The sequence below is a fragment of the Hippoglossus stenolepis genome, chromosome 8 (assembly GCF_022539355.2).
Source record: "Hippoglossus stenolepis isolate QCI-W04-F060 chromosome 8, HSTE1.2, whole genome shotgun sequence".
NCBI lineage: Eukaryota > Metazoa > Chordata > Actinopteri > Pleuronectiformes > Pleuronectidae > Hippoglossus > Hippoglossus stenolepis.
In genome coordinates this window covers 14,217,805-14,245,615 of record NC_061490.1, presented here as the reverse complement: position 1 = coordinate 14,245,615, position 27,811 = coordinate 14,217,805, and the positions used below count along the sequence as shown (strand labels likewise).

At 42.9% G+C, this 27,811-nt stretch overlaps 3 protein-coding genes across 4 annotated transcripts in view; 1 reads left to right on the top strand and 2 right to left on the bottom strand.

Moving 5' to 3' along the window:
- Positions 1-1,397: 1,397 nt before the first annotated feature.
- Positions 1,398-9,928, bottom strand: plekha8 (pleckstrin homology domain containing, family A (phosphoinositide binding specific) member 8). Its single transcript, XM_035163137.2, has 13 exons — positions 9,749-9,928; positions 9,209-9,325; positions 8,795-8,950; positions 8,590-8,711; positions 8,173-8,331; positions 8,016-8,056; positions 7,744-7,862; positions 6,093-6,459; positions 5,241-5,326; positions 3,952-4,010; positions 3,483-3,684; positions 3,335-3,396; positions 1,398-3,217 (listed from the first exon to the last, which is right to left on the bottom strand). The coding sequence occupies exons 1-13, from the start codon at positions 9,786-9,788 to the stop codon at positions 3,020-3,022; spliced, it is 1,728 nt and encodes a 575-aa protein (XP_035019028.1). The 5' UTR covers positions 9,789-9,928; the 3' UTR covers positions 1,398-3,019.
- A 48-nt stretch (positions 9,929-9,976) lies between these two features.
- Positions 9,977-12,203, top strand: fkbp14 (FKBP prolyl isomerase 14). Its single transcript, XM_035163140.2, has 4 exons — positions 9,977-10,472; positions 11,242-11,393; positions 11,482-11,609; positions 11,711-12,203. Exons 1-4 carry the CDS (start codon positions 10,270-10,272, stop codon positions 11,867-11,869), a joined length of 642 nt encoding a protein of 213 aa, XP_035019031.2. The 5' UTR covers positions 9,977-10,269; the 3' UTR covers positions 11,870-12,203.
- Positions 12,204-14,609: 2,406 nt separating this feature from the next.
- chn2 (chimerin 2) overlaps positions 14,610-27,811 on the bottom strand; it is a 25,921-nt gene continuing 12,719 nt past the window's right edge. For both annotated transcript variants that reach the window (XM_035164814.1, XM_035164813.1), the window contains exons 4-13: positions 26,066-26,097; positions 25,679-25,792; positions 25,260-25,530; positions 20,440-20,523; positions 19,444-19,528; positions 18,133-18,306; positions 17,453-17,530; positions 17,087-17,224; positions 16,887-16,992; positions 14,610-15,508 (exon numbers count right to left, since the gene is read on the bottom strand). In XM_035164814.1, the coding sequence (XP_035020705.1) occupies positions 15,337-15,508; positions 16,887-16,992; positions 17,087-17,224; positions 17,453-17,530; positions 18,133-18,306; positions 19,444-19,528; positions 20,440-20,523; positions 25,260-25,530; positions 25,679-25,792; positions 26,066-26,097 (1,254 nt within the window). In that variant the 3' untranslated portion in view covers positions 14,610-15,336. The remainder of the gene's footprint in view (positions 15,509-16,886; positions 16,993-17,086; positions 17,225-17,452; positions 17,531-18,132; positions 18,307-19,443; positions 19,529-20,439; positions 20,524-25,259; positions 25,531-25,678; positions 25,793-26,065; positions 26,098-27,811) is intronic.

Genomic DNA, 27,811 nt, shown 5'->3' with positions numbered 1-27,811 from the left:
ACAGTGAAGTCAGTAGGTTTTCCAGCTTTCTGTTCTGCCTCGATGAAACCCCTCAGAGTTTGAGTCTGGAGAGGAGCTGAGACGGGTCTGAGGACGGGCAGCCAGCCAGTGTTGCAGCAGAGATGTTTGAGGCTGGATGCAGCCGTGTAACCCTATTAGCATGCTGCATTTCTTTCCTAAATCACATCAGGACAATTTGTCTGCTGAGATGTCTGAGTAAAAGCTTACCTTGGTGTATTTATCCCATGGCATGCATTCCCTTAATTAATCACTTCTTATAATCCTGTAATATAACATTCATTATTGTGAAATAGGCCATTATCCACAATGAGCTAATTCAATTTTTGGTTCTTAAGGGTTTTTTTATTCTAAAACTTTTATTGAAGTAGAATTTTGAATACATGAGTATTTTCACGTTGTGGTGCTGCTACAGGACGTTTTCAGGAGACTTCTGAATGTAGTTGAAAGCTCAGGAAGAAGACAGTAATTGGACCTTGAGTTAAGACTAGATGAAAAATATATATAACTTAATACAATATTATAAGGGAATTGTGAAAATGAAAAGAAAAAGAAAAATTAAATAATAAACAAACGAATTGATTTTCTCTGCCTGTTTATAATTCTAACAGTAGAGGAGATGTCTTCACCAGCGTGAGCAGAGAAGGATTCAGCCGAGCCATTTTCATCTGTTTAGTCTTGGCCTTGTCCTTGCTGGGGTGACAGGAGGTGGGGCCACACAGACTGACGGAATGCTGGGCACTCGACAAAGACCCTCATTCCCCAGGACCTCCGCAGGCTCAGCCGGAGCAGTCACAGGAGCTGGTGGAGGCAATGCCTCGGCAGAGTCTGGTCATGTGATTGTCTCCATGAGTGGGGGTCCAGCAGGAGTGGTTACACTCTTTGCAATGAGCTTTTCCCTCCTTTAAGACTCTGTTCACAAAGTTAAAAGTTGTAGGGATCAAGCTCTATTTTCAGCTCTTGTAGGCATTTCGATAATGTAGTGAAATCAAACACTTTTTCCAACTATGGGGTTATTTTAGTGCAGGTTGGCAGGTGTAGCTTTAGGGCTGTGGCACAAGGTCTGTTAACAAAGGAGGGCACAGGGACAGGAAGGGCGACAGGGACCGAGCTGTGGACCTATAGGCAGGAATAAGGAATTATCAGCATGCAGGGTGTTGTGGTCTTGGCAGAGGACACACTACTGCTGCACATGCAGAACACAAAATGTACACACACAGCAGAGGTGATCTGAGGCTCAGCGCCACTGTGCACCTATGAAGATTTACTCTGTGTTGCTTACTCTTGGTTAACAAGTAAAAGGTGGAGTAGCTGATACATAGAAACATGTATGAGACGATATAAGACATCATTGTTGACTGCAACAGGACAAACACGAAGACAATGTAACTGTTTATTCAGTAAAAATCAAATAGCATCTTATATACATTCATAGAAAAACAAAACAAATGTAATATTACAATAGCATATCTTCAGTATTAACTTTGGAACATATCTGCAACAGGAAATTGGCCTATTGCACATCTGCAAAGTAAACCTGCTGCAAATGACCTATTAGTTAAACAATAGTGTCATTGTATGCATTCCTGAAAATCAAACAAACAAACAAAAAAAGGTTAAGTAAAATTAAAAATACTATGTGGTATGTCTCAGTAAAAAAGCCCTGGGAGGATGTTCCTACTTTGTTCAAAGAGCTCAGTGAATCTACTGCCACGCTTTAACCCAGCCCCTTTTTTAAATTTTTTTATTATTGAACTGACATCATAAAGTATTAATTACAGCTGGTGGCGACACTGAAGTGCAGGTGGAGCTGTGTGTGGATGAGAAGCTGGAAATATTTAGAGCAAACCTTCAGAAGGTTATTGTTCATTATTGGTAAAGAAATTGAGAAGCTATTTATTCTAACGCTCACAACCTATCCCCTTGTGATTATTATTATTAACTTACTTGGTTACCTCAAGACCATGGCCTATATTCAGTTTCCATTGGCACGTAGGTTATTTAATAAATAAAACCATGCAATCAACAAACATGCTCTGTGGATACATTCACAGAAAAGCCAGACTTAAACTATCTCCATGACCTCAATGTGAACTTTATAACTTAACACACAATAAATAGACGCTGTGGAAATGCATAGGTTTGTGCAGAGGATGTCCACATAAATACTCAGCAGTTAGCAGTACTTCAACAGATGCCACTGTATCATTTCATTTGTGTGTGTGTGTGTGTGTGTGTGTGTGTGTTGTGGTACTGTAGGCAGCAGAGGCTAAAGCCATTCACATGACAGCTCCTTTTTGGTCCCATGGAAAGTCTCTGAAGCAAATGTGGTTTAGTACTAATTATATGTTACTAAACGTGAGGATTTAAGTTAAAATAGTGGGAAAGAAACTAAATAAACATTGATTATAATCTCCACTTAACATCAACAGTCAGTGCAGGGAAAGTACACAATACACTAAAAGTTAGCCTAGTATGTGAGTTCATCACATACATAAGGCATATATGGGCATTGTAACAATCTGACATTGTTTTTTGTAAAAATGGTGCTTTGTGATTGTAGCGAGTGTCACTTTGTTTCATGAATCAGGGGAAACAAACAATTCTTTGCAATTTCTTTGCATTCTCATCAGTTCAGTACCAAATACATTGTGGTTATGTACCTTAAAACATGGTACAGTACAAAACCAGCCACGATACATCGACAAAATGTGGATCAGAAACAAATGTCACCATGAATAATTATGGTTCAATGGTCTTTTGAACAAGACCTGGAATCTACATTTTATCAAGCCAATGCTTTTTCCCTTGTGGACTCCTACAAACATTAATACCATCGTCAATTCTTGCCGCTCTGCTGTCGTAGAGCTTAAGAACCACTGGAGACACCTCACACTGACACGGGACATGCTCACATTATTTTGTACACAAGATACACTTGGCACCTTCCTTCGGCAGTTAAAACACTACTCTGCCCCTGCGGTCAGGCTCCGTCCTGGCTTCACACAACCTCGTCAGACTCCAGGTTGTATTCTTCATACAGGGCATCCAGGAGGCCCAGCTGCTTCTGCATGGCAGGCAGGTACACACCCAGGTCCCTGCGCATGCCAGTGATGAAGCCGCTCTTCAGCTCGTCGCCCTCTCTTGACACTAAGGCAGCGGTGAAACTTGGATAACTCGGGGCAGCTCTCAGGGCCAACTAGGAAAGTAAAACAACATTAGGGCTATAGTTCAACTCTGAACAAAAGGAGATGAAAAAAAAGGAACAGTTAAAGCAACATGGGTGAAAACGATGGTGCAAGTAAGGAAAACCTACAGCAAACACCCCTCGCACAACCCATCCATGGTACTGTCGAAGGGTCTTTCCATATGCGTTATCTGGGTGAAAGCAGAGCAAGACAATGAGGGGGACTCAACAGTGAACAAGCATTAGATTTCATGTGTCTGTGTCCGACTGGGCTCACTTAGCGCTCCATGGATGTCTCGTTCTCCTGCATTGACCTCCGACAGGAACTCTTTGAGGAACTTCAGACCTCGTCGGAGCCACAGCAGCGCCTCGGTGGCCGAGTTCCGCACCTGGGACACATCCGTCTGGATTTCATGCAGCACGATGGACTGTATTGTCGGGAAGCTGTCAGGGTCCGACATCAACTTCTGGTTTATTTTCTACAGGGCGACGAGACAGGGTTATACAGTGACACAAATCGAATACCATGTTTGTTTCTTATTCTGATTTTGATAATGTAAATTTATACATATAATAAATATGATTTATTCCATGCATATTGACTGAGAAAGAGTAATGTCATCCTGTTAAATAACTTACAGGGGCCTGATGCAGTTTGTCATGTTATGCACATTATTTAGAGCAACCTTCACAAAGTGACCCTATAATTATTCATTTTATTAATCTTACCAAAACTGTGAACTTACCTTGATATTTCCAACAAAATCCATTTTAACTGGTGCAAAGACTGTGGACCCCAGTTTGTCTGAGAAGAGAGAGTCTATGATCATTTCTTTGTTTAGCTTTCTGTCCTGTTTTGAAAGAACGTGTGATGATGCGAGTCGGAGATGAAAACCTAGAGGTTCTCAGGTTATTTAAGCAACAGTAAAAAAAAAAGCAGCCAAACCCAGTGTAAAAGGTAAAAGGAAAGAATTGTCTTTTACAGAGGATTTTAAGTCACAAGTATGAGAAGTTGAAGACCTAAGATCCTTAGTAAATCTTAGTAAAGCCATTGATAAGCTCAACAGTCCATATCGAGGTAAGCAAGGCTCATCTAAGAGACATGGCCGGTATCTGGATCCATGTCAGGATTTGATGGGAGAGATAATATCGATGTAGGGCTGTGAACACACTCCGGAGGTGAAAGGGTTTCATTCTTTAAGAAAGTCACATCAGTTTAAACATAACTTTACAGTCATTAACAGAGGTTTACAATGTTTTATAGAGGACTGTTGTTGTTGTTAATGGGACACCTTGTTCTGACCATTCGACCTTTTGATAACGTACTTCACATCTCAGCTCACTCTCTGGTGTTGGATAATATGAAACAGGCGATCATTACCCGAGCCATCTTGCGTTCGTGAAAAGTGATGTTCGAGTCTATCTGTAAATCCCCCATAAAACCAGTTAATTCTTGATGATCTCAACCATCCTGCTCACAACTCTCCTCGCAAATATTGAGCCATGTCTAAAAAGGCGATGATTGAAACACACAGGACCGTCCTGTGTGTTTCAATCATCGCCTTCTATAAGTCTATCCGACCTCCTATCACTCGTTCTCCTGACAGTCAATGCTAATATTAGCAAAACTGTGAAACACGAGCATTTTTGTCAAGGCCTGCACTTCTTTATTTCGTATTGCGACTGTGAGTGACCACATTTACCTAGAAAGACAAACAGCCACCAACAACACATATGAGCTAATGAACATTGTAAACCTTGTCATGCAATACATTCTCAAATTATAATAATTAAATAAAAAACACTGACAGACATTCAGGTGCAGAAGAAATAAAGAGGGCATGAGAGAAAATGGAAATAAGGTCACCACCGCATTGATGTGAATGACATGCATAGACCACAGGACAAAAAGGAGAAAGAAGAAGTTGTGGGTTTTCTTATTAAGGGCAAAAATAAACACATGTAAAAGAGCATCATGAGAAAGAAGAAGCGCAGCAGAATGAGATGGAGGAGAGAGTGAAAGTGACGGGCCTACCTAATACAGGCACTATTGCATAGCATGAGTCCAAAAACTCTTGTGTAGGGATACCATTGTCGTCGTCCAGTCTTATATCACTAAATCTAAAAAAAAAGTAGAACAGATTCAAACAGGAGAAAATATTAGAGGTAAATAAGCCATTTCAATTTTTATTTGATCAAGTCAAACAGAAAGAGAAAAGGGTACAAACGTCAAAACCAAGCCAGAGAAATGATTCACACAGTGTCATGCAATCCTATGCCTGACGATACCTGAGACTACTCTGCTACCTTGTCTACAACTTCACAGAGTTGTTTCTTTTTGTTGTTACCATCTAAAACTGTCTCATTTACTTGAAAATACCAACTCCAAAGTGCATATACTGTAGTTAGTAGTTGAACACTGGATGAATGAGACAATGATTTCCATCATTATATGCAATGTTGGCCTCAGAACTTAATATGACAGAAAGGACAGATCACACTGAGCAGCTGTTCAGTAACACTCTTCCAAGTCTTAAAGAAAAAAGAAAGCCAAATATGTCGGAATTGAAATACAGCGTGAAATGTAAACAAAAGATTTTACAAACCCAAATATCAGATGAGGGCCTCTCTGTGTCATGTGATCAAGAGAGAACACACTAATATAAAACACTTATCGTCACATCTTGACCTTCCATTATTAATTCATTCTGTGAAACACAGTAATACAATCAATATATTTACACAAGGTGTGCAGTGCCTCAAAGACAAAAACTACAGATAGCTTAATTGGTTTATCCTAATACTGTAAAAGTGAAATATCACAGACAGTTATACAGTAACTAGTGTGTCTTAGAGGATGTGACCTTGCTGAGTAGCATGTTCATACCTGTGACTCATTGTGCTGAAGAAAGTTTCCACCTGCTCTGTGTCTTCAGGCTCTGTCGAATCTCTGGAAGCCTCATCCTCGTTTTGAGGCTCATCCTCGTTTTGAGGCTCCTCTCGCTCCGCGACGGCCTCATGTTGCTGCTGCTCCTGGACGGCGGCTGCTTCCGTGTTGTTGTTGTCGTGCTCTTGACTTTGGTCCACTTTGTGGTTCTGCTCCTGTTTGGTCTCCTGTTGATCATCGGCTTCCTGTTCCTCATCTCCCTCTGGGGGCTCCTCGTAGTGTTCGATCTCAGAGGTATTCTGGCTAGTGTGTGCAGTAGGATCGACTTGCTCCTCGTGAACTGAGCTGTTGTTGCTTTCATCAATATCTGTGCAATACAGCAAAAAAAACAAACACGTAATATTGTACGTTAGCAGACAAAGGCATTGAAAACAAAGAATCATACATAATTTGGTTTCAGTCAAGTATCACAACAAATTTAGAGCCAAGTTTTTTTGTAGAAGTAAGGCGAGTTTGCGACGCAGGCAACTTGAGATATTCCTTTTATGTTTGTGCTAAAATTTCGCTGCCCTCCTTGCCACGCCAATCCATGAACAGTACAAGATTCCCATCGCTGAGAAAGGCAAGTGGGGGCAGAGACGTCTTCCCCCTCATTCATTACATTGATATGGCAACATCTTGTGTTATGGTTTGTTCAAGCGAACTGCTCTCAGAAAAAGAACAGAGCCATAAGATCCGGATTCCTTCAAAGAGCTGAAATTCCCATCACTAGGGTGTTGCAAGTTGTCAAAGCAGCACTTGGGTAACTTACACAACCACGAAACACTCATTGTCTTTAACCACTGACAGGATACACTCACAAAAACCTCACATTCATCATCTTTAATAGTGTTTGAGTGAAATTGTGTGAGGTAAAGTATAGAGCATAAATGGGCTCAGCGGTTCAAACATGATACCAAACATCGGTCAGGGTGTGGCAACATGCTACTGGTATCAGTGGTGGTAACACCCTGCATTGATTTAGCATTGCCCTTTGTGGAATGCATTATGTCACAGGTCAAAGACAGAGACTGAGAGCTGGCAGCTGGCAGCATCAACAGATTTTGAGCCTGAGTGTAGTTTGGATGTGCAGAATTGTCCCTGCTGTCTCTTGGTTTTGGTTTGAGGATTTTGCCCAATTCAGAAAAGATTAAACGCTTAATTTTAATACTTAAATAATAAAATTCACATCCCCTGAAAGTCAGTCTGATTTGATAAAATATTGACAATCGTAGAATTGTGCTAAAATACAATACACTTTAAAATACCAACGCTTGTGACTTTTAAATAATGTATTTTTATATTTACTGTGAGTTCATGTATTACAGACAACCCCAAAAATAATACATTTGAAAACTCAGGTCTTATTTTCCCATCACCCTCAGTGGAGGGGAAGCCTTCGTTACTGCTCAGGGAAATGCAATAATGTACCTGGGCATCCATCACTGTCTGCTCACTAAGAGGCAATAATCTATCCACATCAACTCTGATGAAATACACACAGCAACCAGGCTCCGTTTGTGCTGGGTTTTCCTCCCTTAATGGAATGCAGTGGTTTTCACAGGGGTTTTCAGTCGAGGAAACTCTCCAGCGAGTTCAGTGAGTGACTTACCTGATGAGGGAAGATGATGTTCTGGTCGACCTGGTTCATCTGGTCCCTCTGCTACAGAGTCAAGGCTCTGGTTGTCATGTGCAATGGCTTCTCCTGAGGTTTCAGCCAAATCTATCCATCTGGAATTCATTTGAGAACACTTCGTTAATTTTGTCTAATATCTAATCAGCAATTGTACCTAGTGCCACAGAAATGCAAGACATAATATCTGAACATCATCCTGCCAAAATTTGAAAGTGTATTTAATGCACGTTAACAGAAAAACAACCTACTTTTCTCCATGGTTCTGATTTAAATGGTTGACAGGTTTAATCTGTTGAGGTAAAAAACACACAAGGGAGTTACACACACATATCTTTTGAGAACAATCCATGACTTGTTACACTACATTGTCATTGACTGGTCACATGCTTGGTAATACAATTTTACCTTCTGGGGTTTGATGGCTGCTACTGGAGGAGATCCTGGGGGACTCTGTAATGGCGCATCGGAACTAAAAGTGCGATTTGCTATCTGCATGCATTCCTCTAGAGTCTTAAGGAAAGTGGTGCATGTAGACTTTACCATGTTTCCAGTGTCTATGCCCGTCTGAAAAACAAAACACAACAACATACACATTAGCAAACACTGTCATACATGTCCTGACAGGTGAGTAGGTTGTTTGGTAATAACAACCTAACAGTTTTTGCGAGATCTATGAAACAAAGGTCAAAACTGACTTCTCTGGTAAATTAGTAATCATAAGCACACAGCAGGTTGATGTCTTGCTAGTTGGAAATGGGACCCAAGCCACACACCAACAACAGCTTCTCTTATTTCACCGACTCAACCAAACCATCATCGTACCTCCTCTGAGTCCCCGAGCTCATCGTTCTCCTCGATCTTGTTCACTTGTTGGAGAAGGAGGTCACAGTACAATCTGAGTTCTGACATCTTAGTTTTCAATGCCTCCGAGTTCTCCTGAAGCTCTGAAACAGTAAAAGGCGTTTACAATACATTTACGTGACAGCAACGTGTAATTAGTCAAGCAATGTTGCGGCATTCCAAATACCCTTTTCTCTCTTTGTTCTGTTGTCTGTAAGGCAGGCTTTGGCTGTTCCCAACGCCACCAGCCATTTCTGCCTCTCTGCTGCATTGATGGCTCTGAGGTAAAAGTACTGCTCTCCCGGTATGGTCAGGTCCACTCGGGTAGAGTCAGAGGAATGGACTGTAACACAGCAGCAGACAGGGAGACATGCTTGTTCAATCAAATTGTATTTGTATAGCCCATATTCACAAATCACAATTTGTCTCATAGGGCTTTAACAAGGTGTGACATCCTCTGTCCTTAACAAGAGTAAGGAAAAACTACAACAAAAAAAAACTTTGAACAGGGGAAAAGCCCTACTTACAAAGAGGTAGTAGAAGTTATTTTAAAAACACACACCAGACACTGATAGACAGTTAGGAAATAAGTCACACTGACCTTGGATCTCACAGACTGAGATTTTGATGCTGCCCTTACATCCTTTCCATGCATCCTCCTGTGAGTCATAGTAGGACAAAGTTCCTCCATCGAGCACAAACCAGCGAGGCTGCCAACCTGCAACAAAAAATGCATCTCACATTCTAAATCAATGCTGTTCAATAACATGTGTATAAAGTTCCCAACACAGGACATCCCCTCGCCACAGCAGACTTGTTCAGCTTCCTAAACTTGGAAAGAGTTCGCTCTGACGCCGCGTTAGCAGCAACTAATCAGTTAAGTCAGATTACAATGACAGATGGTGGAACCTGCGAAGTGAGCTAACGCTACCTGTTCGTGAACAACGCTAACTTCTCCCTCGTTTAGCAGCCAACAACCCCGGTGAGGTAAAGAAGGTGAAACAGTTCATCCACGAGCTGTCGGAGGCTGTTCGCTAACACCAGCGGCTCCCGCACTCAACTCCAGTCGGCTAGGACGTTGTCATGCTAGCTAGCTGCGTTAGAAACCAGCGCTGCAAGCGTAAACACGAAGCCAACTCACCACTTATATAATTGGTCCACTTGTAAAGCATCCCCTCCATTGTTCAATGTCTTGTTCTCGCCGTTCATTACTTGTTTATCGTAGCGAGAAATGACGCACAGCTGATTGCACCGACTCCATCGGGGGCCCTGTGTGCTTTTTTTTTTTGTTGCGGAGCGCCGACCTCGGCTTTACACTGCAGCTACGCAGAGAAAATGGCGTAAAGTCTTTCGTGAATGCGGCTAAGAGACACGCTAGCGTCCTTCCTACCGGCACACGTCAGAGGGATTTAAGTGTTGGGGGGCGCGGATTTGAGCGACGGACGCACGCACGAGCCAATCAAAGGAGAGGATGCAGATACAGGGCGGGGATATGGAGTGATTTCATCCAATCGTGGAGGAAGGAGGGTTAACAGCTGAAGTTGGCTGCCACGTATTTAACATTCTTGCCATGCATTTATCTTAAGAACTGTGTTTATTTTGTTTTTTAGAAACGCAGCGATTCGCTTTTTGTTACATTTACGAGTAAGTAAGCTGTAGTGTATGAAAATGATTCTCCTCTCCATGTTGTCCATGCTGACCTCCCTGTGGGTGTGTGTCTCTGGAGCGAAACTGCCCGAGCCAGAGGTGAAAACTGAAGTTCTGCACAAACCGTTAATGTGCTACCGCAAGACGAAGTATGGAGACATGCTCCTGGTTCACTACGAGGGATTCCTGGAGAGTAACGGCACCATGTTTCATTCCAGGTAAGACGAGATCAGATCAGGTAAGATAAGACAAAATCAGATAAGAGACAAGACAAGACAAGTTAAAATAAAACAATCCTTATCAATATTACAGCAGCAAGAGTCTAATAGGCATCAGTAAGTAATAAAAAGTAACATGCAATGCAATGCATGTAAGAATAATCATAATACTTAAGTGTAAGGAAATATGAGAAATATAAATGGAATGAAAACTAATATATACAGTGTAAAAAAAGACGGATGGAATGGATATTGCACAACCTCTATATCTCCAATGTACTGTGTGGCAAATGATGATGCCATGGGGCTCTCCCACACACAGCCAGAGACAAAGGTGTCCCTTCAAACTTATAAACTCTTAAACTCAAAACACACCAGCACTTCCTGCTGGAGTGGCAGCTTTGCAGCTCAGTGTCTCTTTGAGGCAGATCTTCTGCTGCCTTTTGTACCAGAGGATGAATCAGCTAGCAGCTCTCACCTGTGCTGATTGATTGATTTATTCTCATATAATGTTAGGTGTGTTTCTGTGCAATTAAACCACACTCAAATCTTAATGCAGGAAAGTCACACTATAGGGTCCCTGGTTGTTAAAGCTGTTCAAATATAGTATATATCTAATTGACCAAATCACATCTGTCATTATCTGTGTCAAAAACATAACCTTGGTGGAGGTAAAAAGAAAAAGATCAGACTCACACAAAAGCTTTACTTGTATATTGGACTGTCCTTTCTCTAATTGAACTACGACGATGTGTTTCCTTCCTGGCAGCTGGAAAGAAGGGGATAGAAATCCAGTCTGGTTCACTCTTGGGATCCAGGAAGTAATCAAGGGCTGGGATAAGGGTTTGCAGAACATGTGCACAGGAGAGCGCAGGAAGCTGACCATCCCTCCATCTCTGGCATATGGCAAGGAAGGAAAAGGTACAGTTACATACACAATTGTATTGTAAAAGCTGTGGTAGGTTAATCTGCCATACTGTTTTTAATTAACGTTTTTATTTGTTTACAGGCAAGATCCCTTCAGGCAGCGCTCTAATTTTTGACATTGAGCTCATGGAGATTCGAAATGGTCCCAGGTCACACGAGTCTTTTCGGGAGATGGATCTCAACGATGACTGGAAGCTCTCGAAAAGCGAGGTGTGAAGCTCCTCTGCGCTGCTTTTCTTTGTGTATTGAGATTGCGGATATATTTGACTGCTAACAGTGAACGTCATTGTTTTTTTCTGTCTGCACTTCAGGTGAGAGAGTACCTGAAGAAAGAGTTTGAGAAAGCTGGATACTCAGCTAACGACACGCATCATGAAGTGATGGTAGACGACATCTTCAAAAACGAGGATGAGGATAAAGATGGTTTCATATCTTCGAGGGAGTTCACGTACCAACACGACGAGCTGTGATGTCATCTGCCTGTTTTACACTAACAGAGTTCTTGTTTATTAAATTCCTCCTAAAAAAAGTCACATGAACTGAGGAATTGTGAATTAAGTTCAGGGCTGTTTTACATGAACATTTTCAAGGCCTTGTGTTTTTACACCTTTGAACAGTATTGTCTTAGTTTTATTTGTCCTTAAATGCATCTGCTCTGTTTTTGTCAGTGTATGTAAAGCGACATCCATAATATATTTATTTCCATTGTGCCTGCACTGACGATGTCACCTCACAGTTACTTAGTTCGCAGTGTTTTTTTTCATTTCATCAAATAAAAATAACTTGATAGTTGTCTGAACAATTCATCGGCTGAACAATTTGTGTGTGCTCTCAGAGATGGGGTGATACTTTCTGTGCATACCCCCATTAGTCACTAGTGGGCACTGTTGTTCTTTGCTTTTGTTTCATATTTAAAAACCCTCCATTGCCTAAAAACAGAGTCAATATGCTGTGAGTGGCCCTCTTCTTTGAGCTTGTAAATGTCTCACTGTCTATGGCAGACCAAATTATCAAAATGAAAGCACAGCCACATAAACTGTTAGTTTTTATGAAAAAATAAATCATGAAGTTGCAAGTTGGACAGTATATATGCTCGTATAAAAAGCTCCAGTCAGTTGCAATGATTAATATTAATAAATATCAAATGTCAAAATAAGCCTCAATCAAATAATTTCAATTAATTTCTCCAAATTATTGTAGATGGTTCATTTCTAAATCTAGAGTGCATTGAGTAATAATTATATTACTTTAGTGTTATTCAAAATGTATATTAACTCAGCCACATAAAAGGTATCCAAATGTAAAACTTAATGATGCCAGAGTAGGAAACAAAGTAAAGATGTAAGACAGAAATGAGTGACCTAGTTTTTTCAACTGCATGTCAAACATAACCCGAGTCCACATAGCCAGTATTGATTGGTCAGGATTTTAACTTGAGTTATACAATGTCCTAAGATTGCAGAATTAAACATAAACAACTGGAAACTATCTATTCTGTTGGCAATCACAAAAATCTCATCCACTTATAGATGAAGCAGAGCATAAATAACCTGTTGCTCAGTGGTTTATCAGCACGTTGGATAGGCTACCTGATAGAATACTATGAAACTGCTGGTTACTTTATTTTATAACCTTAAACTACACCCAACCCAATTGACACTCTTTTATAACTGATGACAGATGAGTGAGAACTAATAAATCATTGTTTTCCAGTAATTTCCAGCTCATATCCTATTCTTATCAAGACTGGTTCACACCAGTATCATTCTCAAGAATGAGGAAAAGATTTCTGTGTGACGACTATACTGTGTGAACACTGGTGCAACTATGTCTCCTTAACAGCGCCACAGTTGCAGGTAGAACTGGACGAGTGGGAAGGTTGCAAAGCAAGAGACAGACTGGATGAGGTATTCTGGGTAAAACACAGAGGAGGGATAAGACAATAGTTGTCAAAAGATTGTAAAAAATGAGACAAGCACATACCTGTGATTCAGTGAGCTGCAGGCTACAACCAGTCATCACGAGCACAGGGCTGGGCCCTTCGTCTGACGGAAACTCTTCTATAGTATCACAGTAAAGTCAGCTCATGTTCAAATTCAGAGAAAAAATTAAACCAACATTCTGTGACACTGCAATAGATCCCCTTCATTTCAAATGTACATGTCACATGACTTACACGATTTGTCATCTGATAAATGACATCTTTCGTCTCAACAGAGAGGATTCACATGATCACATCGAACAAACTGTGACAAATAAACCATCCTTGATACAGCTTCAGTGTGACTACAGACTTCCACAGCTCTGTGAACTGAATGACAATGACTGCAGCACTGAGTGATGTTACTGCCTTTGAAACGGGGGGGTAAAAAGGCCACACTCTTAAAGGTTCCGCGTGTAGAGTTTAGTGACATCTAAAGTTGAAGTTACATGTTGCAGCTAAATACCCCTCACCTCACCCTCCCCTTCCAAACATGAAAGAGAACCTGTGGCAGCCTTCAGTTGTCATGAAAACTCAAAAGGTGTTAAGTTTGTCCAGTCTGGGTTACTGTAGAAAATATGGCGGCCTCCGTAGAGAGGAATCGCTCCCAATGTAAATATAAGGCATTTAAACATAAAAGGGCTCATTCTAGGGTAAAGAAAACAACAATTCATACAATTTAGATGAAACGCACTAGTGAAAACATCACTAGGATTATTATATATTCAATTTCTGCCAATAGATCCCTTTCACCTAAATCTAAAACACTCTGACTTGTAAATATCCCAAATTACAGCATGTGAACTACTGCAAAACTGCCAACTAATATGTTTTGAGAAGAGCTTCTGTGGTGCAGCAATGACCAGTATCTAAACCACTCGTGTGTTTCTCACGTGACACTGAAGACAGTGAAAACTAGAATGGCACTCGTTAGAGCGCACATCTCCACCAAGGCCCAACAGTCCCCTCAGATTCAATCAATCTGCACCAGACTTCACACACTCATAAATATCAGCTCCCTCAATGTGCCAGATTGTTTTTTCACTAAGACCCATGAATTATTCTATGGGAAATTAAAATGTTGAAAAACTCCTTGCAATGTTAATGCAGAGATTCTGCTCTGACCCATACTGCATCCCCCCCCCCCCACCAAGTTTGGTGGTAATCCGTGAAGTAGTTTGAGTGTAATCTGGTTTAAATTCAAACAAACAGACGGGGGTGAACACAGGTGATTACGCACGCTCTTGTTTTGTATTTTTATGACATCAATTCAACAAACATCATTCTCAACAGTATATATTATTGTGACAGAACATGATGCAGAGTAAAAGACAAAAATAAACATCTTTACAAAATAAATCTTTATACTCGTTGCAAAAAAGTGCTTCATGAGCTCCCAGTTGTCTCATCTGTCGTTTTCTGATTAGCACACACAGGTAAAATATTGATCATCACATGATCCGATTTTATGTCCAATGAAAGGATCCACGCCGTTTGATTGAAGTTTTAACCAACGTCCCCACAAATATCCGGATATGCACACACGTCATGTGGAAACGTGAGCTGCTGCTGTGAAGCTTGGTTTACACAGCAACGGGCCGACACTGATTGACAATCTGCCCGGGGCGGACTTCACACAGCGCTGTCAGCACGACTGAGTCTACACCAGGTAGTGACAGGGAACAGCACTGGAGACAGTTCAAAACACTGGATCATTCCCGAGTATAAAAAGTGATGGTCTTGGCTGCGCACGGAGACCTACAGTAACAAGACGATGTCGACACTAAACCCACGTCAACTAAAACAGTCATGCGAAAAAACGAAGCGTCTCCAGGTCAATCTGATTACAAACTATTCTGAAACTTCATTAGTATCAAGGTGGCTTGAATTTCCTCTATGACAGAATAAATAATTGTCCTTCGTTTCTGTTTCTGCGAGCGCCTCGTGCCTCGCTCCTCAGAATAAGACATCTTCATGCTCTATCATGAGCTGCACCACTAGTTTCTGCTGCCTCATGTGATTCAGGGTCGTCAAGGCGTTCTGCTCCGGTGGCTGCATGAGCGTTGGACCGAAGACGATCCCCAGGTTCTCAGAATTCATTAAGTTGTCCTTTTCAAACATTGTCACCCTGTAAAAATAGAAGAAAGAAAATGATTCGTTATCTGAGTCAAGAAAAATAAAAAACAGAATACAAAATATTCAAAAGATTAGAATGCGTTTTTCATTTTTCAGGTCTTGTGGTGATACTGTTTTAACTAGTTGGAGTGTTTCTGTGGCTTTTATCTCACATGACACATATCTTCAAAACCAGGTTTCAAACATTTTTTGAAATAAGCAGAATAATTTCCAAATGAATTTACTCAAGGGGACGAGGAGGAGGCGAATCATCATCACATTTTTTGGGGATTTGCCCCAAAATACAGACATTCTGGGCAAGTGTTTGGAGAATCCTGCAGCATGTTCTTTGAAACCATGCAAGAGACTTTATCTGGGTCATCTACCAGAAGGAATAACATGAAATGACAGATACCTCCTGAAAATTTTAACTGTGGCAGCGAAAAAAAAGCCAACATTGGTAAGTGGCTACAAAGCGACGCTCCAACAGTTAGCGTACGGGTTGGAGAGAGAGATGACGCTTACATTGAAAGATGGACTGAATGGATTTGTAAGAATAAGAAGGGTTGGCTGGTGGCCTTCCTCCTAGTACTCACTGTTTAAGGTGTCTTTTAAAATGTCATTCACTTTCCGTTTCCTACATGCATTTTTGTTGAGAGCTGGTTACAAATAAAACCTTGCTGTATAAAAAAAACCCTTTCAACCTTAATTCCGTAATATATATGTGTGTTAGATAGATGTTAATGGATGACACAGTGCTTGTTGTTGCTGCTGTACTGCACTGGTGTTTTCTTTTTGAATAAGATTGAAGATTGAATAAGTCGATTTTTTTAACTTTTGCTTTTCCGCCACAGATTACTAAACAGTCAGTGCTCAAGTGAGTAAGCGGGATGCATACAAAATTCATATCTATAAACAGATTCTGCATGTGAGTACACAGAATCAGGAGACGAGGGTGCATTCATATGCAGATAGCTGTAATTAGAGTTGAGCCAAAACGTTGCCTGGAGCTACAAAAGGTATCGCTGTTTGTATTTTGTGTGGAGAAACATTCGAGTCGTGTGATAAAAGAAACTAGTCGGTGTACGCTGAAGAGAGGAGTCATGGCCCAGATATTCACTGTCTACATCGAAAGCCCCAAAATATTGGAACGTTGCCACCAGAGGTTAATTCTTCATTAGATGATAACCGATGGGCTCAGAGACTGATTCAAAACAAACATGTTCATTGTAATAATAGAACAGGTCAGCCAGTGCAATGCTGTGACTCATTTATGTGGTTTCAATACGGACAACAATCTATGACACTGGGTTATTAGTTGGATTAATTCCTTTTCAAGATATTTTACAGACACAAGGACAGAAATAGAGGATTTGTGTGTGTGATCTAACCTCTTGAGATGAGCCATCAGGTATCGCAGGGTCTCGTAGTGAGCTGGTGGGAGCTGCAGCAGACCCTCGTGAACGGCCTCCAGTCTGGAGTCAGCGTTTGGAATTTCTACATCACATTAGCAAAATGATTACTATCGGAGCTGAGCGGAGGAGGACCAAACGCGGTAATGGCATGAAATTGCAGCGAGAGCAGCTCTTACTTGCAGCTTGAATAAATTTGGAGTACAAGTCAAATGTAATGACTGGAATGGGGAGGTCTCTTAAGTAGAGCTTCAAAGCACCAGCAATGATGTTGATGTCTGCATAGGCATCGGCGCTGATGTCCGCCTTGTCCCCATCTGTTGATGAGAAAGAAATTATTTGCGACTGACACATCATTTTATATTTGGATACAATTTGAAACAAGAGCTGGATGTGAGTGTGTACTGTCTGTTACAGACGCAACAAACGGCTCTTTCTCACGCTGTTCTGCAGACGAAACAAGCTCCTCATTTAAAAGTATGAACCCGTGAACTGAAACCTCAGAGACCTAGATCCCAGGGCTAAGAAATGTGACATTTACAAACCTCGGTCGAAGGAGAGTCTCACGTCCTCGACGTGCTCAGAGAAGCCAGACACTCGGTACAGCCCTTCAGATGTCATACCTGTGGAAGAAAAGTGGGAAGCGTGTCTCAGTTTGTTTTTTTTGTTTTTCTTACACCACCCTCCCTACATCCCATGCTTCAAAATTCTTCTTTTCACACAAAAAAAATCACATTTCTACTGCTTGAATTTTTATCTCCACCAAGGAAATTATGTTTTCATCCCTGTCAATTTGTTTGTAAGCATGATAACACACAACTCTTGGAAGGATTGCCATGAAACGTGGTAAGACCCCGAACTGGGAAGGTTGCGGTTTGGCTCAGGGAAGAACCCATTATATTTTGGTTTGGAACCGGATCAGAGGGCGGATCCAGTAAAAATTTTTGTCTTTCTTTAACATTGTGAGATAAGACAGGGTTTTTTTTACATTTTCCCTGATTTCCCAGGGAACAATTCAGGGATCTTGACTGAAGAAAACATGCCGTATTAAGGGAACTGATATCTATGAGCGTGTGTAATTTGGTGCAGCTCGACTGAACTTCAGGGGACGGTTGTGCCTTGGGGGAGGTATGCACTCTACTGAGAATTCACAATCAAGCTTTATGCTCTACCTTCCTCTCTGTGATGTGATTAATGGAGTTTAAAGTGATTATCTGCATTGTACCTCTCAGCTCTATCTCCTGAATACACATGTCCACCACCATGGGTCGCGTCGTGTTGTGAGCTTTGACAAGAGTGGTCAGGTCACAGCTGAACACCTTCTTTATCCTGCGCAGGTCCGGCTGGCAGTCGCTTGGAACCAGTTTGGAGCATTGTTTGTGTACATTCAGGCCGCAGTCTAGCAGAGCGAGGGATAAACAGACAGAGAGAGAGAGAGTGAGATCATCCTCTGGCTGATGATAACACGATCATCACAACAGGCTAAACACAGCAGCTTGAACCTGTTTCCCAGAGTCGGTGATAAACTGCACTGTCAGACTGCACTGCCACGGCTAAGCTGTCACGGTGCACTGCGCCAAAGGTAGATAACAGCAAACATGGCAGCATGGGCGTGGGTTCTACGCGTAGTTGTAGTCACATGGAGCGAGCTGGAAAGCTGTCAGGAGCCATGTGTGTGTAAGTGTGTGTGTGCTTGTGTGGCAGCACAGATAGCCTGCAATGTAGAATTTGAGGGAGCGACACATGTAGATACACGGTAAGACCGACACTGTTCATCACCGAGAAGATGTTTTTACCGCCGGTCTGCTGATCGCGCTCCTCGCTCTCAGCCGGCGCTCGCAGACGGAGTCCGGCGGGAGCGAGCGAGGACAAAGAAGTCTTTCCTGTTTCCCATAGCACATGAGGTGTCTGATGATAGCAGTGTTTGCCTCTGGCTTGTCAGCATGGCAAATGCCTCAACAACAAACACTCTGTTCGGGAGAAAGCCACCAAGTCCAGCCAAGTGCATGTTGACTTCAGGACTGGGGCTGTGCAACAGATGAATCTTGTGACCAGGTTCTGTCGCTATATTTCTTTAAAAATTAAGGCACATATGACTTGCGTTTGACCTGCGTATGTTAGACATTCAAATGGATTATTATGAAACATGCACCTTGACGTCATTTCTTTGCGCAGTAACGAGTCGTTTTAAACATCTCGATGCCCTTCACTATGGTACGACTATGATTAAACTCTGGAGGGAAACAAGGCGTGATAACAAGGGTGATAACAGTTGTCCCTCTGTATTGATGAGTCACTGTCAGCAGGATCTCAAGTTGTTTGTCACAAAAAGGAAGAAAAGGAAAATACTCACAAACAGGGAAATAAGTGAAGCACCATTTCAAATGGAAGAAAATATTTTCCGAGGGATAACTGAACATGCGTGACAGGACAGTGTTAGCCACGGATCATACACCACTTATGTAATCCATGACTTCCGTGACTATCTTTGCGGGATCTGTGTCACGGAGTTTCGATGGTGGGAGTGGGGGGTTACCTGAGCAGCGGACACCCTGGGCGATGAGGCCCCACATGAAGTTGGCACAGTACTCGCACCAGTGCGGCCCCCGAAAGGTGTGTACCTGGAGAAAGAGACAGCACGGTTATTATGGGCGATACCATGTATTGCAAGTCACTGCTGTGTCCGCTCCTGAACTGGAAGAACCACCCTTCTGATGTACTGGAGAGAGATTAGGTCCTGATCTCGTGCGGCAGTGGATGGGACCCCTGGCCAAATGAGAGCATTTGTATATACAAGGCAGATTAAAGGATTTACTATAATGTGTCTGGCATCTGCTCCTGGGCGATCGAATACATACAGGCAAGCACCGAGGCAAGCCTGCGAGTCAAAACAACAGATGCCCAGTGTGACCCCCTAAAAACACAGATAAGATGGCAAATGGGGCCACACCTGCACACGCACACACCTTCACTGGTACTTTGAATAGGTAGCAGTGGACTGATGAGTGACGAGGGCATATGGCAGGTGGTGAGTGGAGGGGTTTTGTTCTTTTTTCAAAGGGGAAGCATGAAAAAAAAGCTGGGGGTCATAAGAGCCTCTGCCTGTTAACTGAAACCCAAGATACAATTACAAGAATGTTGAGGCGCCCACAGGCAAAGAATCCCTAAATTCTCTTGTGTATATTTAAAGCACAATAGGGCTCTTATTGTGTGAGTCACCATGTGCTATGCACTTAACCATTTTTTTTTTACAAAATCAGCAGGCTAAAACAAAAAGCTCTAAAATCGATGCTAATCAATGTGCTCCGCTGTTAATGGATTGTTCCCCTCAGTGCATATGGGTGTCAGCTGCATGTGTTCTCATCACAACAAACTGTGGTCAATAACGGGACAAACACACATCTGAAACAAAACCTCTAATGCATCTGTCTAAAGGGGTTCTTTACCCAGAGATAACAGAAACCTGCTGAAAATGTATTTCAGTAAAGTTGTCACAAGCCATCAAAGTTTTTCTAAATAAAAATCTGCTCACCTTGAAGTTGTGGATCTTCTCGTAGAAGCACTGCTTCTCCGGTGTGTCTTTCAAGGCGCTCCGTCGCACCAGAGGTGAGGAGATCTGAGGACAGGAGGCCAACAGTTTAATAGGCTTCCACAGAAAAGTTCCCTTGCTGCCCAGTTTGACTCCCAGAGCCAAAGCCAGCAGCTCCTGGCGCTTCCGCTCCTGTTGTTTAGCCTTGTGGGTGATCAGGTCCCCCGCTGAACCTCCTCTGTTTCCTTCTGCCTCCATGCTGGACTGGTCTGGGTCCCACAGACTCTCGAGCTCCTCTGGGAAAAGACTCAGAGGGGGGACGTGGGTGCTGTGCAGCAGACGCTGCCGGCAACAGCCCAGCGCAGAGGCAGCGGCTACACTCCACTCCCCTCTGACCCAGGAGGGCGACTGATGACAGCCAGCACGAGGTTGACTCTGCATCTGGTGTGAATCCTAGAGGCAGCGGAGAGCAAGAAGAGCAGGGGGAACAGGATCGGTAGTGGGCGGCCAGAGGGCAGGAGTGTGCCTTGAACAATGGCCCTCTTTCACACACCCGGAGGGGAAGAGAGAGAGAACAGGGTCTGTGATGAGGAGGGGCCAGGAGGTTGAGAGTGAGGGCGGTCGGGTGCTGTCAGGACCACTTCACACAGCTCAACAGCTCTGTAAAGCAGGATCAATAGTGCAGACGCCCTCTTTATAGCAAAGAGCACACTCCCATTAGCACGCTGCCTTCTGGACAAACTCCACTTCTCTTAACTGGAGATAATGCTCCACTCCCAGCAGTCATCACTGGGTCTTCTAACCAGTTCACTCTGCTGCTCTAAGGTGTAAGAGTCTGACAGAGCCGAGGCTGTGTCTTGGTAATTAAAACAACCTCACGTCGGCTGGTGGAATTTCCAGCACTGCCACGCAGGCTGGATCTTCCAGACACTCCGACTGCAGACTCCTCACGCCAATCACAGCCATTCGTCTCAGAGGACCAGCACAACCAGACCATCAACTGGGATTGGGAGGGATTACTGCCATAATCCCCACACAGGGAGTAATCCCACAGTGCCCAAATCCAAGTAAATTCCCATTGGAAGCTCATTTGCAGGTCTGCAGCCACAGAGTATTTTGCCAGCGGGGGGCGGTTGCTATGTTCATGCTGAATTTGTAAACAACCAGTTAACTGCACCATAAGGTTTGATGCTCTTCTAATTAATCACAAAGCTCTGTAACAACACCCAGATTACACATCATACTACAAATTGAGTAACAAAAAAACCAGTGAGGTTTTGTCTCACAGCGGTTATAAAGAAGAGCCAAACTTGAACATGGAAAGAATCACAAAAATATCGAGTTGAACAGATTTATTTAACAGGCAGGAGAGGTCAGGAAGCCAGCGAGCGCTGGATTTGTGATGATAAAGAGCTGGAGCTGAAGCAGAGTGGTGAGGCGCAGAGCGAAAGACCCCGAGGGCACCAACAAAGCTGAGATAAAATAAAAGGATTGGCAGCTTACTGACACAGAAGCAGAGTAAAATACTGCCGTGAGCCTTTTGTGTATACCGGCCGTTGCTATTTGTCTCCGACGTCTGAGGGCAGCAGTAAAACCGGCTGATGCCAGAGAGTGACGGGACAGGTGAAGATATTTGTCATTGGGGTTGACATTCTTTGAAAAGACCCACACATACCATACCATACAATTCTGCTCCACGGCTACGTCTGAGGGGACAGACGAGGAATAGACCACTCTGTCTGAGATATTTTAGACATGCATGTAGGAGGGAGGGAGACGAGGGACACGAAGGCTACGCGCTTTGTCTGCGGGCAGATGGCTTCTTGTCTCTTAAAGAAGAGAGTTGAAGAAAGGACACAAAAGGTGGTCACACAACAAGCCCTGCTTTCCTTTCAGTGGCTTCGACTCTTTTATTTGCCCCCCGAGGCTTTGTGAGCGCACAGCTGAGCGGACTTCGTTGTGAACGAGTGCTTGGAATCATGGGAAAACCGCACAGTGGGCCCTGACACAGAGGGACAGCAGGGTACAACTATACCACATCCCAAACAATCAGCCCTAACAGCATCTCGAACAAATGGAAAAATAGACAAACAGTGACGGCTACGGCAGTGGAAGATATCCATTACTCAAAAGAACGGAGGAAATTGTGCGAAAGGAACTCTGAAAATAAATACCACCAATTTTAAATGTCAGGAAAAGTGCACTTACAACGCTGTGTGATGAGCAGTTGTATATTTTATATCTAAGGAACTTAAAAAGCAGTTTCTGCCTTTTTATAGCCTGAAACTCTGAAGAGAGAACAGGTCATTATCTTAACAAACAGCTGGACAAACTTTCTCTGGAAACCTTTTCAGGGGCATGCGGAGAAAACCTGTCTGTCGAGAGCCCCACTCACATTAAGATTCAGATCGAACGAGATTGAGTGCGAGTGTCAGGAGGAATGTGGCACAGGGTTTTTTTGGCCACCGAGCAAATTCCAGCACATACAAGGAAAAAAGGAAACTCAGGAAGTTGATCTACAGGTCGCGTCAAGTCCTCCCTCTCACCTTCTGGGAGTATTTTAATTACACAAGAATTTGCAGTCATGGCAATGGGGAGGTATCAACCCAACACCGAGTAAACACGTGTGAATGCTCACGATACAGTGAAGCCACTGTGGCTGTAATGGCTGCGGGCGCGGCTGTGTAATCGGTAAACATGAAGTTCAAACAGCAGCCGCAGATTCGAGGCCATCAAGGTCGGGTCTCTGCTTCTTCTCTTCACATGGGCAGAAAAACAGTTTTCCTCTCACTCTTTCCAACAGTGACTGGCAGGTGGGGAGTCGGCCATCATCACATCCGTCACTGACTCGGATCCTCATGTGTAATAATTTGGCCGGAGGAACACGAGGACAGTTTTCAAAAAGGCCCCAGATAAGTCGCTATGTGACATTTAGAGAAAAGCTGAGTTATTTGCCAAACGGAGAAGTCTGAAGTCCTTATTTCCATTTTTTTCAGGATGGATTACCATGAAATGTGATAGAAGGACGCGGTGCTGGTCAGGGGGAAAACTCATAACATTTAGCTGTGGATCTGGATCAGGAAGCGGATCAAGGATTTTTGGGTCACTTTTTAAAATATTGTAAGATAAGGCGTTTTTCAACCTTTACATTAATTTCTCACAAAATTATTTGTGAATCATGATTAAAAAAAATAAAAATCATATTTAGACATATTTGGTTGGGGTTGGTATCGATGAGTTTGTGCAGATCCAAATGAAAATCCGGATCTTTATTATTTAAAAGTGGCTTCATAGTTCTGTAGGATTGTTTTCAGCTATTGACTGACTGATCAATGTGGAGCGGAGAAACGTAATGCGACCGAACAAGACTCGCTTTAATTCAAGGGGACTATTGGGCCTTGGCAGAGATGTGAGTGACATTCTAGTTTCCAACACAGCAACACTACTTGACACTGTTCAATAAAGCGCTGTGTGTCGTCTAAGGGGAGCTCTCGGCTCTAAAGGCTTCCTTGTGGTCTGCAGCAGCATCTGCAGCACTGAGCTTATTTAAAACCACAAAGAGTCAACTGACGACTGACAGACGAATGACCATCGGGTCAAAAGTGATGCATTAACGGCTCATGTCTGGAGTTAGAGGGGCCAAACTGAAGACTGATGATATAAATACTGCAACCGATGCTGCTGCTGCTGACAGCTCTGTCATGTGTCTGTCACTGGCTGACTGACAAACTACAGGGTGACATTTTGAAGACAAAGAATTCCTTAAGCGATAGATCTCGTCACCAAGCCGAGAGACGCGTTAAAGTCACAGCTCAGGAAGCAGGAAAGACCGAGAAAATATCAGTGTCAGTCAGTAAAAAGAGCTCAGCATTGATTCTAAGTGCCAGGAGCCAAGTTAAGATTGCCACCTAGTGGAGGGATACTTCAAGTTTCTCTCCCTTGTTCCTTGTGACATTTCCTTGTTCCTCGTCCATAAATCATTCACAGGCTCTAATCCGACAACAGCTCACGAGTGAGAATGAATACAATGCGCAGCGTGTCTCACCTAAGACCGGTGTGTCTGATATGCATGGCAGGCCGAGCAAAGTCCCAGTCCCCTCGGTCATCATTACCTTTCAGAGGAGGCAATGAAGCATGGCGGCAGTGAACACACCCAGAGGCAACAGCGATAATGTACGTCTCACTCTCAGGACAAAGTGTCCTCTCAGAAACGCTGCCATCCCACTGGAAGTGGATTGGAAATGATCAGTAGCAAGGCAGTAGATCAAAATCCTGGTGTTAGTGTCTGTGGAGAGGCCTGCAAGATAATGAGCACTCACTAAGAATAACGAGAAACCTAAAGACCCAAACCTAAATTCTGCTTCCATTATTCTCTATTCCCTAGAATATTATCTTAAAAATCATTACATTACAATTACAATTGATTTAAATTGTACAAAGTTAATATTCTATCGATGACAGAACGGATTTTTCTGACTTATTTTTTTCAGCTTGAACAGAAAGCAGGTCTGTGATGCTTTATCTTGCTCAAGCAGCAGAAAGTTGCGACATGACAAACAGTCTTCTGGCAGACGTTTCATGGGCAAACAGAAGCAGTGCGAGTGCAAGCAGAAGAGCTGAAGCACGGGAATCTAAGCACAAGCAGGATATATTTGAGATTGAGCGTAGGGATTTGAGTGAGAGGAAAATGTGAACGAGTCAGGGAATCAAGTCAGGGAATAAAATATCCCATATCCTTTTCATTATTTTAGTGCAAAAAAACATAAACTCAATGTAAAATAAAAATGTGAGAATATATATTTTATATACGTCATAAAGCTCACCCTCTCGTCTTTCTGGAAGGTGACCCTGCGTGGCTCCGTGCGCCCGCGGCTCAGCCTGTGCACCATCTTGTCCTTAAGTAGCGAGGTGTAACCGAGGTGCTCGTAGATGGGGTTGGTGGTCATTTTGGCGATGTACTCCGCCGCCTTGGTCTCGATGTAGAGGGTGATGAGGGCGTCGGTCACCAGGTCGTGGACCGACTCAAACCTCTTCTCCCCGACAAAGTGCTTCCCGTCATAGAACAGTCGGTAGTTGAGGGTCTGGTGCCCGAACCTGCAGGATTTGAGATACATGGGTGACGACGTGATTGAACGCAGAGGGAGCGGGGAGGATTAGAGGTGGGGACGGAGCGAGCTTTGGGCTGCGGATGGGGGGGCGACCTTTATAAGGGACCCTGTGCTGCATACTGATGTGTCCGTACCTCAAGGCCAAGGTGTGCGTCCCCGGCTGCCTCTGGCTCTCCCTGATGAGGTAAGCGCCCTCGACTCCCGCCAGCAGCTCATCTGCATACTCCCGAGAGATCATGCCATGAAATCTGTGCCCAAAAAAAAAAAAATACAAAGAGGGTATAACTCTTCCTCCAGTGTGAATTTGTCCTCACAAAGACAAAGAATTACATTGTGGATGTTAAGCTCAGGCTCTTATTCAGAGTATCTAGACAAAGCAGACACATAAAACAGACATCTGCCCACTTTAACCTCAACCACATCTGATGCTAGGCAATAATGCTGGATAACATCCACCACTGCACAGCCATATTTGAAACGAAGTCACAAGAAATGATGACGGTGATTAAGTTACTACTCACTCTCTGCCATAGTATTTGGGTCTGGTCTCCATCTGCAAACCAGAAGAAGAAGAAATATTGGCTGGAACCTCGGAGATATGAAAGCTCAATTAAACGGCTTCGCCAAACTGTTATTACAAGCCCTGTCTTTTGAAAGATAGAGTCGACACCACAGAACAGATTATCTGCAGCTATGCCCCCACGTCTATTCGCAGCTACCAAACCATGAAGCCAAATCAAAGGGTGCACAGATGAATAAGGGGCGATGTGAGAGAGAAATAAAAATCAGTGATGGATGGCCAGCTGCAAACAATTCATATTTAGTGTGTTACTGTGTCACGCCGGGGTGCGTGCAGCGTGTCTGTGTTGCAAATCTTTCACGGCATATGGCGAACAAACATTGCTCATTTCCAACATGACGTAAAACAACATCAGGCGGCATTAAGATTCCGACGTGAGAATAATGGACTATAAACAATTTAATCATCTCTACTCCCTCTTTGTTGCTCACAAAGACAGTGTGTGAAACCGCCGCAGAGGTCCCGCGTAAAATCTCGGAGAAGTCCCAGTTATGATCATCGTGGTTTTTATGGGGAACACTTTGGTAATATGTCAAACATCATTTTGTGCTTTGAATTAATGAGAAGCTAATCTCACTCAGCCAGCGCACCGCTTTCACTCCGCTCATCAAAGCGTGGCAGGACTGGAAATGGGATGAGACATGCATCATTTCGGGTCGACTATACAATAGAAGGCCGGCAGCGAGGGCACCAACAAGTAGAGGAACTTGTTCCAATAGCTTTATATTCACAGAGCCGAGGGAACAAAGTCTGCGCTGCCTGAAACTCGTTTCTCGCTTAATCGGGCAAATACCAAGATAAGAATGTTCACATTATATGTCACATTATTATTTCCAGTGGTGGGATGTAAGGAGGTACATTTACTTCATAACTGTACTTGAGGACATTTTTCATGTATCTGTACTTTACTTTAGTAGATTTCTTCTCATCTTATACTTTGCATTTTACTCAACTACACATCAGCGAATATCTGTACTCTCTACTTTAACAATGTGCTGATACATGTTCACATTGTTTTTTTTATTGTTTTTTTAATTAATCACTGGTTCACTGATCCAATAAAATCGGGCAGGTAACATTAGACCCCGCCTCCTGCAGCAGCAGCAGCAGCAGCACCGGTGAAGAAACACCTAAACTGGATTTAGACGAGGCCACAATGATGTAATAGACGGATGCATTAGGCAATAGGCTACACTCTGCAGGTACTTGTACTAAATTCACTACTACACTTATTTTACTCAAGCAGAAAATTTAATGTGGTACTTTTACTTTTACTCAAGTGCAATTTTGTCTGTTTATTTGTACTTTTATTTAAGTAAAATGTTTGAGTACTTCTTCTACCACTGAATATTTCTTTTAAGTTTAAAGACTGAGTGAAGGTTTTAAACTCATATTTACGGGCACAGAATGACAAACACTTGATAAACATAAACATTTTATGAATATACATTTTACTTTTGTTATATTGCTACTGATGAAAAAGACCAGATTAAATAAACAGCTAACTACTTGCTGCTCTTTTTTGAGAAAGAGAAAAACATGTCCTGCACTTTTCACCACAACGTCCTGCTAAATAAATAAAGCAGTCTAAACCAGGCTGCCATGCCTTGACTTTCTAACACTAGCATACGACTGAATTTAAACAATTGTTCCTGAGGTGTGGGAGGTCGGAGCGGCAGCGAGTCAC

Excerpts from the sequence above, each read along its gene's own strand:
- plekha8 (XM_035163137.2), bottom strand. The coding sequence starts at position 9,788 with ATGGAGGGGATGCTTTACAAGTGGACCAATTATATAAGTG. Across the intron at positions 8,951-9,208 it reads CTCAGTCTGTGAGATCCAAG|TCCATTCCTCTGACTCTACC; the intron begins GTCAGTGTGACT and ends GCTGTGTTACAG. Across the intron at positions 8,057-8,172 it reads CAGCCATCAAACCCCAGAAG|ATTAAACCTGTCAACCATTT; the intron begins GTAAAATTGTAT and ends TTACCTCAACAG.
- fkbp14 (XM_035163140.2), top strand. The coding sequence starts at position 10,270 with ATGAAAATGATTCTCCTCTCCATGTTGTCCATGCTGACCTCCCTGTGG. Across the intron at positions 10,473-11,241 it reads GGCACCATGTTTCATTCCAG|CTGGAAAGAAGGGGATAGAA; the intron begins GTAAGACGAGAT and ends CCTTCCTGGCAG. Across the intron at positions 11,610-11,710 it reads GGAAGCTCTCGAAAAGCGAG|GTGAGAGAGTACCTGAAGAA; the intron begins GTGTGAAGCTCC and ends TCTGCACTTCAG.